A 16959-nucleotide genomic window follows, 5' to 3' on the forward strand; every position below is an offset into this window, starting at 1 on the left:
CAGCGCGTCGCTTTCGTGACGCTCTAAGCTCGGATCAGCGGGCACGGACCATGTCTCCATCATTGCGGAAACTGCGACTTGCAGTGCTCACAGCTACAGCTCCCACAACAACTACACCTCACCCACCCGCTCTACCACCGATATAGAGGCTGCCGCTAACCAGCCTTTGGCACTTGCATTCCGCCAAGAAGCGACCAACTAGCTGTCCCAGATCCGCGCCTGCACCGTGGTATCTAACAGCGACCTACCCACCTACGCCTCTTCTCCGCCAACCCGCCCGCTCACAAGCATTACCTACATCTCGCTACGACCGCTTTTGTGTGTGGATACGACGCCAACATACATCATCAAGACCCCGCTTTTCGCTCCACTAAAACGTAGCCACCTTGGGTTTCTGCGCTTCCGGTAAAGGCAGTCGCAGCCTACCTCTAGACAGCCTCCCGCGTCACGCATCTCTCGCCGTGTCACTCGACTACCTGCACACAACTGCTACTCACTAGAGACCAGCTTCATAGAGCTTGCATGTGAGCAAGTTTCGCCTTCCGAGCGCCCGGCGCAAACATGAAGATCAAGAAACAGGCTACATCGCGACATGAGTCGACTCTGGTAAGTTGAGCATCCTTTGCCATGTCTCGCCACTACTAACAAACCACCGCAGTCGCCGATGATAGCAGACTTCGTCAAGGCAACCGAGTCAATACCGCTATTCCAGCTGCCCGCACATCTCGCCTCCTTCCCTAGGCACTGGCCCTTTCCCCGCGGTGACGCATATCACTGGATCCCCGCCCTCAACCGCTTCGACCACATCCTCGAGCTGTTCAATAAGGAGTATGGCCTGGCAGATGGACCGCAGACGCAGTCCTTCCAGCGCCGACTACTGCTCAAGGGCGATGTCGAGGAAGGAAACACCAGCTCGGAGCAGACCACAACCGATGCTGTCCTGGATACCCTGCACGTATCACAGGATGGCGATCGCGAGCTGATCGAGCAGATCCTCAACTTCACGCGCATGCTCTTGGAGAACTGCGGCAATCGTAGTCTGTACTCTAGCAGCGAGCGCTTGGACAAGCTACTAAACACGACTTCCACATCTCTTCTCAAAGCTACGCTTCGTCTAGGTCATCGACTCGCTCAGCGCTACGCCGCCGCACGCATGCGCCTGGCTCCGGCCACCCTCCACCCATCTCTTCTCTCCAGCCACTACAACATCAATCTCGACAAGGTCCAGAAGCTGGCCAGCCCATTCGCAAAAGGCCCCGCCACAGCAGTACCAGTGTTCGGCACACCGGCAGGCAAAGGCAAGGAGCGCGCTGGCAGCACTGATAAGATTAGTCCATCTGATCTCGTTGCCATGTACTCCATGTCCGAAGCATCGATGAAGCAGGAGTTCGGAGGCGTCCTCATCTCGTACTATGAACCCACTCCCTCGTCCGAAGCAGAGAGCAGCAAACCGGCTTCCATAGACACACCCGCACCCACAACACCGACTCCAGTGCGAAGGACGTCAAGCATGAACCCCAACCGAACACCGCGACAGCCTCAGCCTCCGCCCGCTACCGATTCACCGAGCACGCCAGTCTTCACACCCGGACAACCCAGTAGTACAACGAATGGGCCCAAGACTTTCGAGCTGTCAGCCGAGAAGGTGGTCAAGACCGACATCCACGACCTTATTAAGGAAGGACTCGCACGTCTACCGGAAACAGCCCACTACGAATTCCTCCACAAGCTTCGCACCGCGAAGATGTTTCACGAGGGACACGCAGGGCGCGACAGTGCAGTCGCCATCCGTCTTCTATCCATCGCAAACATTGGCTACGTACATGTCGAGAAGGAGTTCATGGCAAAGCTGGGTCAGCAGGATGCAGATGAGCCACGCCGGTTACAACTTGCCTACCAGCTCTCTGAGCTGGTCCATCCGCCAGGCAACGGTGAGACTGGAATCTCGACAGAATTGCAGACTTACACCATGAGCGCTCTTGAGGCGCTCGCAAAGCACAAGTCGAAAGCGCTTGATGTTTGTACCGCCCTCAGCGTCAACGTTAACCATGGTGTACTTTTCTACGTTGTGCGCAAGCTCGTCGCTGGACTTGGCGAAGAGACAGGTAACCCTGATGATGTCGAAGAAGATGAGTGGCGCGATGCTTTGTTCTCTCTTCTGAACACTCTACCTACTTCTCAAACGCGCACTGGTGAGCAGATGGTGGCCGCTGGTCTTCTGGAGATTCTAGTCGATGTCCTCAAGCTGCGTACCGCTAAGGCAGAACGCAACCACCCTAAGATTCTCAACTTCCTTGACACATTCGTCTATAACCTGCGCGACGCCTTCTCAGCCCTTGTAGCCGCGAAGGGACTTGAAATCATCGCTGATCTGATGCAATACGAGGTCGACACTTCTAAGAAGCTCGCAGAAGAGGACAAGGGCATGCCCAAGGAGTACAAGACGCAGCTTACTGATTATCAAATTCCGTTCTACCACCAGCAGAGTCTACGCTGGCTTTTCAAGTTCCTCAACCATATGATGTCGCATACAGGCGGAAATTTCGATCGCCTGATGCGAAACTTGCTTGACTCGCAACAGCTGCTCAGCAGCTTGCGCACTGTGCTATCCAATGCCAAGACGTTTGGCTCAACTGTCTGGAGTATGGCTGTCACAATCCTCACCAGCTTCATCAACAATGAGCCCACTAGCTATCAAGTCATCGCCGAGGCGGGTCTTAGCGATGCGTTTCTGGAGACTGTGGCTGGAGAGCCCGCTTCAGAAGCAATCGCTGCAGCCAACGCTGATGTGAGTGCTTCAACACCATCGACATATCCTCCACGAGAAGCTGGAAAGTCACTTGCGGAGGGTATCTTGCCTGTCGCCGAAGCCATTTCTACTTTACCACCGGCCTTCGACGGCATCTGCTTAGCTGAGGCTGGTATGAAGTTATTTCAGTCATCAATCGCACTTGAGCGATTCTTTGAGATTTTCGAGAGTCCAGCCCATATAAAAGCACTTGATGCTGATACCGAGATGCCTACCTTGATCGGAAACTCTTTCGATGAGCTGGTGCGCCATCACCCACCTCTGAAGGCACGTGTTCTTTCATGTCTCAGCGAATTGATAGCGCGCGTGGTTCAACTTTGCGCCGAGAAGGCCGACAAGGAAGGTGTAGGAGCTAAGCTTTGGTCCGAGGACGCCGCTGGTAAGCTGACCGTCGCTGGCGGCCGCCAAGCCCTTTCTGGGCCACGCTCTCAGCAGAGCACAGCCCAAGCTTCGGAATCTACAGCTACCGACGTGGAGATGAAGGATGCTGATGACACTGCTAACGAACCAGTCGCTTACGACCAAATCACTGAGACCGAAGACAGCACCAAGGGCCCTACTACCGGTCAATACATCCGCGTTCTGTGCCGCTTCCTCTCTGGATTCTTCTCAAATCACGCCATGTGCGCTGCGTACGTCGAGCTCGATGGTGTAGACAAGATTCTTGACATCTCAAGCCTTGCCTGCTTAGATCCAAAGGCAAGTGAGTACCGCAGCATGTGTGAGCAATTCGGCCATGTTGTCCAAGTACTCGTCGAGCAGAAGCCGCATATCGCAGTGCCATCTCTGATCAAACGTACACAAGCAGCCTTGGAGCACTTGCAGCCTCTCCTCGACCACACCGGCAAGCAGGCTTTCTTCGCACCTTTTACCAGTTCTGGCACTTCCCAGAACACTGAGAATTTGCAACGAGGCACACAATACGTCAAAGCCCTAGTTTCTGCCCATACTCTCGTCGGAGCTATGACCTTAACATTCCAGAGCCAGATGTATACTACCCGCTCTTCGCACAATGTGTCTAGCCAAGTCAATCTCGCCGATATGTATGCACGTCTCGTGGATAGCCTCGGAAGATTACATCGAAGCTGTGTATGGGAGGAGTTGTTACTACAGCGTAACATGCCTACAGAATGGGAGAAGGAGACCCGTATCACTAGCTCAGGCTTCGGAAACGACGAAGCCGATAATGTGTTCCGAATTGGAAACAGTGCTACCGAATCGCCAAGCAACGGTGACGCTGCTGCTCCTGGCTCGACCTCAGAGAACCCTGTCGCGAGCCAGAATAGTGCGCAGTTCAAGAACACGCAGACTCTCCGCAATCTGCTTAGCAGAATACCTACCGAGGTTGCACCGTTCTTCCAGTCGCTTGGTAAACTCCTCTTGTTCCGCCGCAGCTTGGAGGCTTACCAGAGGCAATGTGCTACTGTTGTGTCAGACCAACTTGCTCAGGCCGTCATCGATCAGCTCGAATACGAGGGTCCGAAAGAATCGGAGATCATTGAAGACCGGTATGCGTACTGGATTGTCATCCTGACATCCTTGTCGCAGCTCATCGTTGAGCCAAACCTTGATCGATCACAAGCTTTGACGCTGCTACTCGTATCTTTCCGCAACCTAGGTGGATTCGATGTTCTAGCGAACATTCTCAACCAATTCTACCAATCGGCGCTCAAGCTTACCTTGAAGCAGATGGACGACACCACCAGCGAGGAGACGAAGCGACTGCTCAACCTGTCGCTTGGAGGCATCAAGATTATTTTGGCCTTTTACTCTCAGATTATTAACTTCAAGGTAATCTCAGAGTCTCCGCAGACGTCATCCATGCAAACCCGGCCAGATCGCGATCGGGAGCGGTCTGACTATTTCTTGACTGCACAATTCCTCGTCGAGCTCCGGTACGCTGTGATTGTTCCTGTCGAGAAGATTTGGAATTCGGATCTCATCGATAAAGCAACCACGTCAATTGTGAAGACGTCTATCAATATTCTAAAATCTGTTCTTGAGTGTGAAGGCGAGCACGGAGCGTGGAAGAGTATCGACAAGATTCCAAAGCGTAGCAAGCCTATCATCAAGCCTTGGTCTGCTAGGAATGGAGACCACTTGCCGCGTCTGAAGGAAAACGGACACGAGGAGAGCCTGGCCGAAGAAGCCCTGTATCGCTGCTGCGACAACTTCAACATGGCAAATGAGTACTGCAAGAACCAGGCCCGTCCAGGTGTTTCCAGGAACCCTATCCCACAGTATGAGATTCAAGCGCGTGGCCCGCCATCCACCTCGCCGAGCCGAGCTGAAGTGGTGGTCCCCGAGCATCCAGATGATGCTAGTATGACATCAAGCGAAGTAACGCGGGATGAAGATGGGTCTGAGCAGCCGGAGACACAGTCGGTTCAGATGGAAGACGCCGACACTTCGACTGCAGAGACAGAAGCGCCTACGTCTACTACACCTGTACCGGGTGATCAGCCGAGTCAGGCACCTGCTGTACCGCAGGATACTCTTGCTTATCAAAAGCGGATGGCTAACGGAAATTCAACACAGCTTGTTGCACTAGACATGTTGGATGAACAGCGAACCAAGCTCCGTGAGAGACTTGTTGAGCAATCTCTTGACGTGCTCAACACGCACGAGGATGTCACCTTCGAGCTTGCCGATCTCATCTCAGCCGCCGTTTCAAAGGCACCAGATCCATCCGAGATGCGTGGGGAGATTGGCATGATGCTAGTGCAGTCTCTCATGTCACTGCAGAGTGACGACGACTTCCGAAATCAGGGCAAGAAGATAGCAGCTTCAGCCCATCTTTTGGCCTTGATACTACAAGAGAAGGATTTCTACGATGTCATTGTTGAGCAGCTTAAGGAACATTTCACTACGTTGCTGGGCTTCATCAAAATCTTCCCAGATCAATCTCCGGAAGATTCATCGCCTTGGATCGGCCAGGTCTTGCTTATCGTCGAACGACTACTAGCTGAGGATCAACTTCCGCACCAAATCTCATGGACTCCGCCAACGGAAGAGTCAACAGAAGAGACCACAGTTGACGAGCTACCACAGCCGATTGTCAGTGTCGAGGAGAAAGATCTGCTGTTCAATGCAATTATCGAAATGCTGCCTCGCATCGGGAAGGATGAGTCGTTGGCTCTATCCGTGACACGAGTACTGGCCATGCTTACCCGCACTCGCAAGATAGCGACCCGTCTCGCAGAGAAGCGCAACATTCAGCGGCTGTTCCTTATGGTCAAGCAACTTGCGGGCATCACCAACGAAGGCCTGCGTAGCGCTTTCATGATTGTCCTCCGCCACATGATCGAAGATGACGAGATGATTCGACAGATCATGCGTACCGAGATCCAGCAGATGTTTGAGTCGCGCGACCGAAGACAGACAGACACTACTGGCTACACTCGCCAGATGTACGCGCTAGCCATTCGTGCACCTGAGATCTTCGTCGAAGTCACCAACGAGAAACTCCAGCTCAAGGGCTTCGATCCCAACCAGCGACCACAAGCTCTGATGCTCAAGAAGACTGAGCCACCTTCAACTGAAGGAGCGAGCATCGTGGAATCCTCGGAGGTCACTGCGGAGGCTGACAAACCAAAGGAATCTAGCGAAGCGCCTAAGCAGCCATTCCTCGAGCGAACAAAGACTTCGGATCTCAAGGTTCCTGTAGTTGAGAACCCTGACGGCGTCATCCACTACCTGCTCTGCGAGCTGCTAGCTTATAAGGAAGCAGAGGACAAGCCTGAGGCTGCCAAGCCAAAAGAGAGCGCACCTGAAGCGCAGGCAAGCAATGAGTCGGGCTCAGACGCCGCTACTGCCGCCCCTGCTGCTGCTTCCACTGAGGCCGCCAAACCCGAAAAACCCGTATTTAAGGCCGAAGAGCATCCAATTTACATCTACCGCTGCTTCATCTTGAAGTGTCTCTCCGAGCTCGTACAGAGCTACAACCGCACAAAGATTGAATTCATCAACTTCTCCAGGAAGGCAGACCCTTACACCGTGACACCATCGAAGCCTCGCTCGGGCGTCCTGAACTATCTCCTCAATAACGTTGTTCCTATCGGGAGCCTGAACCATGAAGGGGACCTTGCTTTCAAGAAGAAGCTGTTGACATCGAACTGCGCAATCGACCTTATCGTTTCGCTCTGCAACAAGACTGGAGAGTTTGCCCTGCCCAAGACCGATGTGCCGATCTCACCATATGTTGAGACTGAGCCAGACTTACTCTTCGTGCGCAAGTTCGTCCTTGAGCATGCCCTGAAGGCATTTAAGGATGCCAACGCTTCGGACGAGCCGCTCGACATGAAGTACTCTCGTCTGCTAAGTATCGCCGACATCTTCTCCAGGATGGTGTCGCAGCGTCCAAATGGCGAGATGCTTACCCAGAACGCCGATCTGACTCCTAACCTGAAGCAGATGGCAAAGATCATGTATGAGAAGAACTTTGTCACTATCCTCACAACGGCGATCTCAGACATCGACCTCAACTTCCCGAACGCTAAGCGCGTGGTTAAGTACATCCTCAAGCCTCTAAAGTGGCTTTGTTACGTCGCCATGGATCTGAGTATGCACTACGATACCTCTTCAGCCCCAGACTCCGCCGATGAGTACGAGATTTCGACCGCATCCGATGACGATCTCATTGGCAACGGGCGCGAGGAGACGCCTGATTTGTTCCGCAACTCCACACTGGGCATGTTCGAAGCCCACGAGTCAGAATCGGACGAAGACTCGGAAGATGAAGAGGGTGAAGAGATGATGTACGATGACCCTTACGCGGATGATATGGAGTACGATGAAGGCGATATTGGTGACGACGATGTCGTTTCCGATGACGATGAAGAAATCCTCGAGATGGACATCGATGGCATGGGTCCAATTGAAGGTCTTCCTGGTGATGTCGATGTTGAGATCGAACTTGACGATGATGGCAACGCCATGGGCTCTGATGATGATTCAGAAGATGATGAGGAAGACGACGAGGATGAGGACGATGATGACATGGACGATATGGATGATGATGGTGACGATGGCATGGATGATATGGAAGAGGCCATGGACGCTATGGAAGAGGTGACAGGTGATGACGAGAACGCTAGCCTCGCCGAGGACCAAGAGGATGACTGGAGCGACGATCCAGACGATTTCCCTGGTGGCCCCAACGGCGACGCTAACATGCCGCCGGGCGCGCTGGGCTTCGTCCTTGATCCACCTCAGCTTCTTGAGCAGATGCGTCAGCAAGGCGGAGATCTCGAGGATTTCCTAGATGACAACATGGAAGAAGAAGGTCCGTTACTGCATAGGATAGAACAACATCTTGAACCCCAACTAACCCAATTAGATATGGATAATGAGGAAGAGGAATATGACGAAGATATTCACTACGATCCTGGCATGGAGGACGACGACGACGCCATGCCGGAAATTGCATGGGGTGGTGGCTGGGAAGACCCTCAACCCCCTACTGTTCGACATACCCACCGCCTCAGTCCATGGATGTTCCCAGCAGGTCCAGGCGATCGCATCCTTGTACCAGCTTACCGCTCACATCGCCCAGGTGCTGGTCCCCGCGTCACTGACGATGGTATTAACCCTCTGCTTCAGCGAGGCGGTCGCTCCGCTGGACGAGATGGCCTACCACGCAACGAAGGCAACAGCGACTGGGTTCACGCTATCGAAGGTCGCGGTCCTCGTGTCTTTAGTCAAAATGACAGCCCTGTCTCATTCATCAGCAACTTGTTGAACGCGATGAGCTCCGGCGCTGGCGGTCCGACATTACACCAGCATGGTGGCGCGCTGCATCTTTCTTTCAGCAACTCCATGGGTATGCCACCTTTTGATAGTGGTATGCGCCGTGATATTGCTCGCATGCGAGAGAACTACACATCGCGCACTGCTCGCGAAGACCCACACTCTGCGGTAGCTTTCGCCAAGGTATACACCAGCCAGCGCTGGCAGGAAGAAGCTAGAATTCTCTACGGCCCTGCGGCAATCGAGAAGAGCAACCGGGTCATCAACTCCATCCTAAAAGTCATGGTTCCACCCGCCATGGAGGCAGCGAAGAAGCGTCTAGAAGAGCGCCAGGCAGAAGTCGCCCGCAAGCTTAAGGAAGAGCAAGAGGAGAAGGAGAAGCAGGAGCGTGAAGAACGCGAGAGACGTGAGGCACAAGAAAAGGAGGATCGCGAGCGACAGGAACGCGAAGCCGCTGAAGCCGCGAGCCGAGCTCCAGAGCAACCTGCAGAGGACGAATCCAAGGCGGAGCCTGAGACTGCACCGGAAGCGCAAGCGATGGAGGGCGTTGAGGCTGGAGAATCCTCGACACAACTCGCCACTGCTGAGTCGACCCCTGCAGAACCTGCTGGGCCACCTCCACAACGTATCACGACCATGATTCGAGGTCATGAGTACGACATTACGGATCTGGGTATCGACACCGAGTATCTGGACGCTCTTCCTGAAGATCTACGTGAAGAAGTCTTGATGCAGCAGGTGGCTGAGCGTAGAGCAGAACAACGGGCTGCAGCACGACGACAAGAACAAGCGCAGCAGCAGTCGCAAGCCCCGGCACAAGCACAAGCTCCTGCTGCACCCGAAGAGGCAGGAGCAGCAGGTGAAGTTCCTACAGATATCAACGAGGACTTCCTAGCAGCACTTCCTGCAGATATTCGAGCCGAGCTGCTTGCGCAAGAAGCACAAGAGCGTCGACGCCGAGAGCGCGAAGAGAATCGCCGTCGCAACCAAGCCAACGCTGGTGCCCCTCCTCCACAAGCAGAAGAGATGGATCCTGCAAGCTTCTTCGCGTCACTGGACCCTAATCTACGAGCTGCTGTGCTCATGGATACGGACGAAGACATCTTGCGCCAGCTACCACCAGAATTATCTGCAGAAGCTCGAGCGATGGGAGGTGATCGTCGGTTACATCAGTTCAACGACTTCGGCTATAGACGAGGTGATCGCCGTGCCCAGCCTGATGATCCGTCGCAGAAGAAGAAGACTCGTCCTTGTGTACAAATGCTTGACAAAGCCGGTGTCGCGACACTTCTTAGACTCATGTTCATCCCACAGCAGGGAAGCGCAAAGGGTAGCCTGAGCTCCATCTTGCGCTACGTCTGTGAGAATCGCCAAAATCGTGCAGAGGTCATCAGCATCCTGCTCAGCATTCTTCAAGATGGAAGTGCTGACGTAAATGCTGTCGAGAAGAGCTTCGCGCAACTGTCAATTCGAGCCAAGCAGCCTCAGCAACCAGCGGACAAGACCCCGAAGATCTCCCGCAAAAACGGCGCTTTATCAATCAACGCTGACGTCTCTCCACTTATGGTTGTTCAGCAATGTCTTAACACGCTTACCCAGCTGACAGAGAAGAACCCCGCTGTCTGGCAATTCTTCCTGACCGAACATGAGACGGGCGTTGGATTCAAGAACCGCGCCAATCGCAAGGGCAAGGCTAAAGAGACCAAGGCGAATAGGTATCCGGTCAACGCTTTACTTACCTTGCTCGACCGCAAGCTCATCGTTGAGAGTTCCACCATCATGGAGCAATTGACGACACTGCTGAAGGTCATCACCGCACCGCTGCAGGTTCTCAAGAAGGAGAAGGAGAAGGCTGCTGAAGAGGCGAAGAAGGAGGCCGAGACATCTGCGGATGGCCAGGCCACCGAGAACCAGCCTGCCGATACTGCAGCCATAGAGGCTCGTCCTGAAGGCCAAGATACGGAGATGATGACCGCTTCTGAAAACGCTGCTCAGTCTGAAACCGCTACTGCTGAGGGCGAAGGTAGCATTTCCAAGCCTGACGAGTCAAAGGCCGAAGACGACAAGACGAAGAAACACCGCACTCTCACACCGCCCGATGTGCCTGAAGTCAACCTTCGACTTGTCGCCAAGATTCTGGCTGCTCGGGAATGCAATAGTAAAGTATTCCAGGAGACTCTCAACGTCATCAGCAATCTTTCGCCCATACCTGGTGCGAAGGAGGTCTTTGGCCAAGAATTGCTGGGGATTGCTAAGGATCTGGCCAGCTCAACACTCCATGACCTTACCAGCTTGACGGTTCAAGTCTCAAAGGCAAGCTCGCCTACTGATGTCCAAGGCATCGCACTTGCCAAATTCTCCCCAGCAAGCTCCGACCAAACTAAACTGCTCCGGGCCCTGACGGCACTTGACTATCTCTTTGATCCATCACGTGACAGCAGGGACAAGCCTGAATCTGCTGCAGAGGCACTCGAGCCCGCTCAAAAGGAAGATATCCTCTTGACCTTGTATGAGGATCGAGCTTTCGCGCCCCTATGGGAGAAGCTTAGTGAGTGTCTGACGGTCATCCGCCAGCGTGGCAACATGCTCAATATCGCTACCACACTCCTTCCGCTGATTGAGAGTCTCATGGTTGTGTGCAAGAACACTACTCTCAAGGAGATGCCCTTGTCTAAGATGATGCCCAAGGAATTCGCCTTATCTAGCCCACCGCCTGAAAGCAGGATGGAGAATCTGTTCTTCAACTTCACTGAAGAGCATAGGAAGATTCTCAACGATCTTGTTCGCCAGAATCCTAAGTTGATGAGTGGCACATTCTCTCTTCTCGTCAAGAATTCCAAGGTACTGGAGTTCGACAACAAGCGTAACTACTTCAACCGAAAACTCCACTCCCGAGGCGGCGACCGACAAGCACATCCGCCTCTGCAGCTTTCTGTCCGCCGAGACCAAGTCTTCTTGGACTCTTTCAAGTCGCTGTACTTCAAGTCAGCCGACGAGATGAAGTTTGGCAAGCTCAGCATCCGCTTCCACGGCGAAGAAGGTGTTGACGCTGGTGGTGTTACTCGCGAATGGTTCCAGTCCATCTCACGCCAGATGTTCAACGCCGACTACGCTCTCTTCGTACCTGTTGCTTCCGATCGCACGACATTCCACCCCAACCGCCTCAGTTCTATCAACCCTGAGCATCTGATGTTCTTCAAGTTCATTGGTCGCATCATCGGTAAAGCGCTCTACGAAGGTCGCGTTCTGGACTGCCATTTCAGCCGAGCGGTCTACAAGCAAATCATGGGCAAGCAGGTTAGCCTCAAGGACATGGAGACACTTGATCTGGAGTACTACAAGTCCCTGGAATGGATGATTCATAACGAAATCACGGACATTATCACGGAAACCTTCTCAGTGGAAGTCGAGGCCTTCGGTGAGATGCAGACTGTCGACCTCATTGAGAACGGTCGTAACATTCCGGTCACCGAAGACAACAAGCACGAGTACGTTCGCCTCATCACTGAGCACCGTCTTGTCGGTGCCGTCCAAGAGCAACTTGAGAATTTCCTCAAGGGCTTCCACGACATCGTCCCCGCTGAACTCGTCTCCATCTTCAGCGAACAAGAACTCGAACTTCTCATCTCCGGTCTTCCTGACATCAACGTGGACGACTGGAAGAACAACACCGAGTACCACAACTACACGGCCGCCTCACCACAGATTCAATGGTTCTGGCGCGCTGTCCGAACGTTCGAGAAGGAAGAGCAGGCCAAGCTGCTGCAATTCGTTACTGGTACTAGCAAGGTGCCACTGAATGGTTTCAAGGAACTCGAGGGCATGAACGGGTTCAGCAAATTCAACATTCATCGCGATTATGGGAGCAAGGATCGTTTGCCGAGTAGTCATACTTGCTTTAACCGTAAGTTTCATCCCCCAGCAGCGATTTAATGTTTTTTTTGGAAGCAGAAGCTAATGATGGAACAGAACTTGACCTCCCCGAGTATGAAACTTATGAGGATCTGCGTAAAGCCTTGTACACCGCTATGACGGCTGGTGGCGAGTACTTTGGATTCGCCTAGAAGCACCTCACTGGCTCGCTTTCACGGACTTTTGCTAGTACGACGGGTTTTTCCCTTACTCACGATAGCAACTTTTCGATATTACATATTACGAACTCTCTTTGCATTGCCAGGCGCAGGGAGGTTATGCACAGGATATACCCTAAGGTGGGGATGGGGATGAGAGTGATTGTACGAGTATGAGCAAAATTGGAGGATTGGAGGAGTTTAGTGTTTATGAGTTTACGAGATGACGATGATCTGATGCGAGTCGGTCGAGCACATGGAAAGGCTGGGAGTGCAGGCCCAAGTCTTTTTGCTGATGCGAGACTGCTCGTATCGGGTTGAGGATGACTGGGTTATTTCTTCTGAAGTTTTTTTCCCTTTGAGGCTTCAGTTTGGTATTAGGTAGATAACCAATGAGTTTCTTTCCTCGGATTTGTGTGTTTGGTTGGCTGTGAGTTGGTGAGATGTAGCTGTTGCAAGAGAGTCGTGCGGCAGATGGGCAAGCAGCACCCTTTGGCCAGCATGTCGCTGTTGACGGCGGTAATATGCTAGATCCAGAAGTGTATACCGGCCCAAAGCGTTTTAACTACTGACATTACTTTCGAGTGCGACAAGGTTCTGTAGATGATACCTCCAAGAAAGCCTATCTCGTCTCTACTGGTCCAGAGAATCTCACATCTGGCCATGGAACACAGGCGTGTCTTGGACGCTTCTTCACAGCCCATGTGCTTGAGATTGCTCTTTATCATCTATTGCTAAATTATGACTGTGAATTGGCGCCTGGAGCGAGCCTAATAACATTGTATTTGGTTGCAGATTTGACAGTTCTCGACCCGAGAAACAAGCTACGATTTACACATTGCAAAGAGGAGATCGACATAGAGCATCTGTCATACACGTGACCTTGGTGAACTTGTACCTGTACAGTGTTACAAGCAACTGATATTCCAATCGAGATTTCTCAACAGGATTGTTGGCGGTTTTCTCATGTTACTCGTTAAAGCTGTACTCTATGAGTGAGATAATCGCAATAGCTCTTTGGGGTCATTCTCATGGATAGGTAAGTACGCGGCAGCAGTTGGAGGTAGTCCACTAGAGATATGATCTGGCTAGCACCGTTCGTAACCGCTTTTCGTTCATCGTCCTTTAGCTTTAGTTGGTTTCTTCATTACGTAGTTTGTAGCAAGTGCGGGTGTGGGGCTTACCCGATCTGGGCAGTCAGGCACGGCTTACCGAATTAGGGCAACTATCGCATTCATACGTTGTGGGGATGAGCCACGAACACAATCATCATGATCTCTTATAATGAGCTTCGTATGTTTCTGCAGCACTGGACATCGAGTCGCTTCCACTTTACGCACACTAAATCATACCGAAAAGTAAGTTCAGCCCCTCATCCACTAGACCCTTCTTTCGCATCGTCACATCGCTAATGTGCTTCACTTGTATAGTGTCTGGAAATCTAGTACCTCTTACCGTCATCAAGGGTGCAGGTCATGAGTTTATCCCACTTCCACAAGGCGACAACGCCACCATAGCAGATTTCCACACGTACGTTTCTCCACACCATCTCATAAGTTCTCCTCAACGATCTAACCTCTGAGCAGCATCCGCACACAAACCACCGACTCACCCGCACATCTGACATCTGGGTTCTATAAGATCGAAGCTGGGCCCTCCAAACCCGCATCTTACAACTTTGAAGAGACCAAGTATGTTCTAAGCGGTCAAATCGATGTCTTGGATGAAGCAACCGGGATCACACATCACCTTGTCGCTGGCGACTTCGCGTTCTTTCACGTAGGATCCAAGGTTCAGTTTTCTACCAAGTCCAGCGGTATGGCCTTCTATGCTGTCACGAGGCCAGTTAGGGTGGCACATCCAAATCTGAAGGAAAGAGAAGAGAAGACATCGAAGTTGTAAGAGCCATTTGCCACAATAGCGTACGATCACCAGAGAAGGAAAAGGGAGCAAGTGAGAGCATCAGGCTATGCTATTTTTGGAAGAAGATGAATTTGTCTATTATCAAATGGCCTGCTGGTAACGCTGTAAATGAGCGGTCCAGGCAGGATCTTTACTTGAACAATCAGTGCAGTAAAGCTACGGGTTCAAGGAAAATTAATACCATTCATGATCAGTTATGTCATCCACAAAAATGTCGAAAAATGTCTTCCGTCAAGCGCAAGCTTCTCACTCATCGCGCATTTACCGACAAGCATCCGGCGTGTATACATAGGAATGTGTTCGGTATCTCCTGCCAAGATTGCGTGAATATTGTTACTGTGAATCATATCACGGAATCTAGGAACTGGAAGCAAAAAGATATGAGTATATGCTGAAGGAGGCGGAGCAGGTTAGTGAGCCGTGTAATCATGTGGTTTGTCACTCGCATAACGATGGCGATGCTTGCCCCATCTGTGTGTGGGGAGGATGTCTTGAGACCCTCCTCGGAACTGGGTTGATGAAGTTTTAGGGGATGAAGAGCGAGGTTTCATCGGAGTGGAGATGGCCATGTGTAACGAGGGGTGTTCATAACGATGATGCAGAGTACGCAGCCTGTGTAACAGCACCTCCAGCAACATTACAAAATACAGTTCGCAAAGCACAGCAAGAGGTTGGGATGAATAGATGAGGTCAAGAATGAATTGCATCGCGGGCCTTGTTGGCACTCCGCGTCATTATATAACCCAAACGCCCAGATCAAAGAGATTCGTTACCATGATATACTACTATCGTCTACCACTTAAGCTTCTTGTCCTTGCCAATGAATTCATCAATGATGTCCAAGTAGTACTCCTTGAGATCCTCAACCTTAGGAACCTCGTCGCTCTTGCTGTAGAGATCGTAAGGGTTGAACGCCTTGACGGCCTCCAGCATGCGCTCATCCTTCTCGTTCATCATCCACTTGTACGCACCACCAGTGTGCCACGGGTAGAATGAGTGGTACCTAATCATAGCAAGACCCTCGTCAGGGATGGTGCTCTGGTCCTTCATGATGTGGTAGAGGTACTCGTCGTGGCCCCAGCTCAACATGACATTGTCCATGCCACAGCCAGGTGTGTAGATACCGTGCTCGGTGCTGTAGATCTCATCCTTGTAGTCTGGGTTGTTCTTGAAAGTGTCGGAGTAGATGATCTTGGGGGAGTAGGCGCAGCCGACAGGGAATGTGTCGCCAACTACGTCCCATTGGCCCTGGGCGTCGTAGAAGAAAAGGAGCTTGCCGAGGTCGTGAATAAGACCTACGAGCTGGAACCAACGCGGCTTTCCATCGCGGCGAATGGCTTCGGCAGATTGGAGGAGATGCTCAATTTGCGAGAGGGAGGTGTCTGGGTCGGATTCGTCGATGAGTGTGTTGAGCTTCTCCATTGCTTCCCAGATGGTCATCTCTGCGCGTGTCTTGGCGTGGAAGGCGTTGCGCGCCTTAAGATTGTAGCCGACGGTTTGCTTCTCGTGCTGCTCGCGGTAGAAGTTCTTCACGCGGTCGCATGCTTCTTCGTACTGGCGGAACTGGGTCTTGTCCTTCTCAGCATCGAATTCGGATTTCTCGTAGATGTCCTTCTCTTTCTGTGTTGCGGTGCCGTTCTTGACCTTCATGGCGGCCTTGAGGACGTTAACATCGTCAATGGCGTCGGAAGTGGCTTCTAGGGCAAGACCATCGCGGTGGTCGTTGAAGTTCTCAGCCACATTGGGCGTCTCGAAGATTGCGCCTGGTGCCATGATGCGAAATGTAATGGGCCAAAAAGAGGGGTATCTTAAAAGTATGCAAAGTGCAGAAATGCGGTACGCTATGGAATGGTTGTTGAAGAGGTGATGAAGATGGGAAGTTAGTTGGTTGATGTGTAGAGAATGCGACAAGATGAGAGCAGTACTTATCCTTTGCCCGCTACCACACAACGAAGCGTTGTATTGCCAGAACCAGCAGACATCATTACGTCCGAAGTAACCCCAGCCTGCCGAGCCTGAAATTCTGGAGTAAGATTTCTCATCGTCTCCATCTTTGAGATCCACTCGTCGAGGTCACTCCGCACCAGTCTGCCAGCAGATAGGGTCGAGCCAATCGTACCGGAGTAAAACTGCAATGTCAGGCAATTCTCGCCGTTACGCTCATCTACCGTTGAGGAGCCAGAGGAGATCTGGGGTTCTGGAAACGCGACTAAGGGTCCTGGTGTGCATTCCGCCCGTGGTGGTTGGATGCTTGCGTTAGATCTGCCGCCGTTTGACGGGAGTGCATCGTGCGCGTCCGCATGGGGTCAGAGGGTGCAATTCTGCCCGCTCCGTCTGCATACAGTAATTGTCGCCGCCCCAACAGCCGATGGACCCTCTCTTCGTCGCGAACACTCGGCTGGGCCACCG

General features: G+C 52.3%; 4 protein-coding genes across 4 annotated transcripts; 3 read left to right on the top strand and 1 right to left on the bottom strand.

The window, feature by feature from the left end:
- Positions 1-561: 561 nt before the first annotated feature.
- CC77DRAFT_1066058 (E3 ubiquitin-protein ligase HUWE1) lies at positions 562-12621 on the top strand (the record flags this gene model as incomplete). Its single annotated transcript, XM_018528864.1, has 4 exons — positions 562-606; positions 659-8093; positions 8148-12461; positions 12527-12621. The coding sequence occupies 4 exons, from the start codon at positions 562-564 to the stop codon at positions 12619-12621; spliced, it is 11889 nt and encodes a 3962-aa protein (XP_018380996.1).
- Positions 12622-13202: 581 nt separating this feature from the next.
- CC77DRAFT_946631 (hypothetical protein) lies at positions 13203-13508 on the top strand (the record flags this gene model as incomplete). Its single annotated transcript, XM_018535093.1, has 1 exon — positions 13203-13508. A coding segment is annotated over one exon (306 nt), but the record flags the coding sequence as incomplete, so codon positions are not given.
- Positions 13509-13937: 429 nt separating this feature from the next.
- On the top strand, positions 13938-14694 carry CC77DRAFT_999266 (hypothetical protein). Its single transcript, XM_018536560.1, has 3 exons — positions 13938-13985; positions 14058-14157; positions 14214-14694. Coding segments are annotated over exons 1-3 (417 nt in total). The 5' UTR covers positions 13938-13984; the 3' UTR covers positions 14530-14694.
- A 542-nt stretch (positions 14695-15236) lies between these two features.
- CC77DRAFT_451935 (inositol oxygenase 1) lies at positions 15237-16589 on the bottom strand. Its single transcript, XM_018531740.1, has one exon. The coding sequence runs from the start codon at positions 16321-16323 to the stop codon at positions 15343-15345; it is 981 nt and encodes a 326-aa protein (XP_018380999.1). The 5' UTR covers positions 16324-16589; the 3' UTR covers positions 15237-15342.
- Positions 16590-16959: the final 370 nt, after the last annotated feature.

The sequence above is a fragment of the Alternaria alternata genome (assembly GCF_001642055.1).
Source record: "Alternaria alternata strain SRC1lrK2f unplaced genomic scaffold CC77scaffold_25, whole genome shotgun sequence".
NCBI classification, from domain to species: Eukaryota; Fungi; Ascomycota; class Dothideomycetes; order Pleosporales; family Pleosporaceae; genus Alternaria; species Alternaria alternata.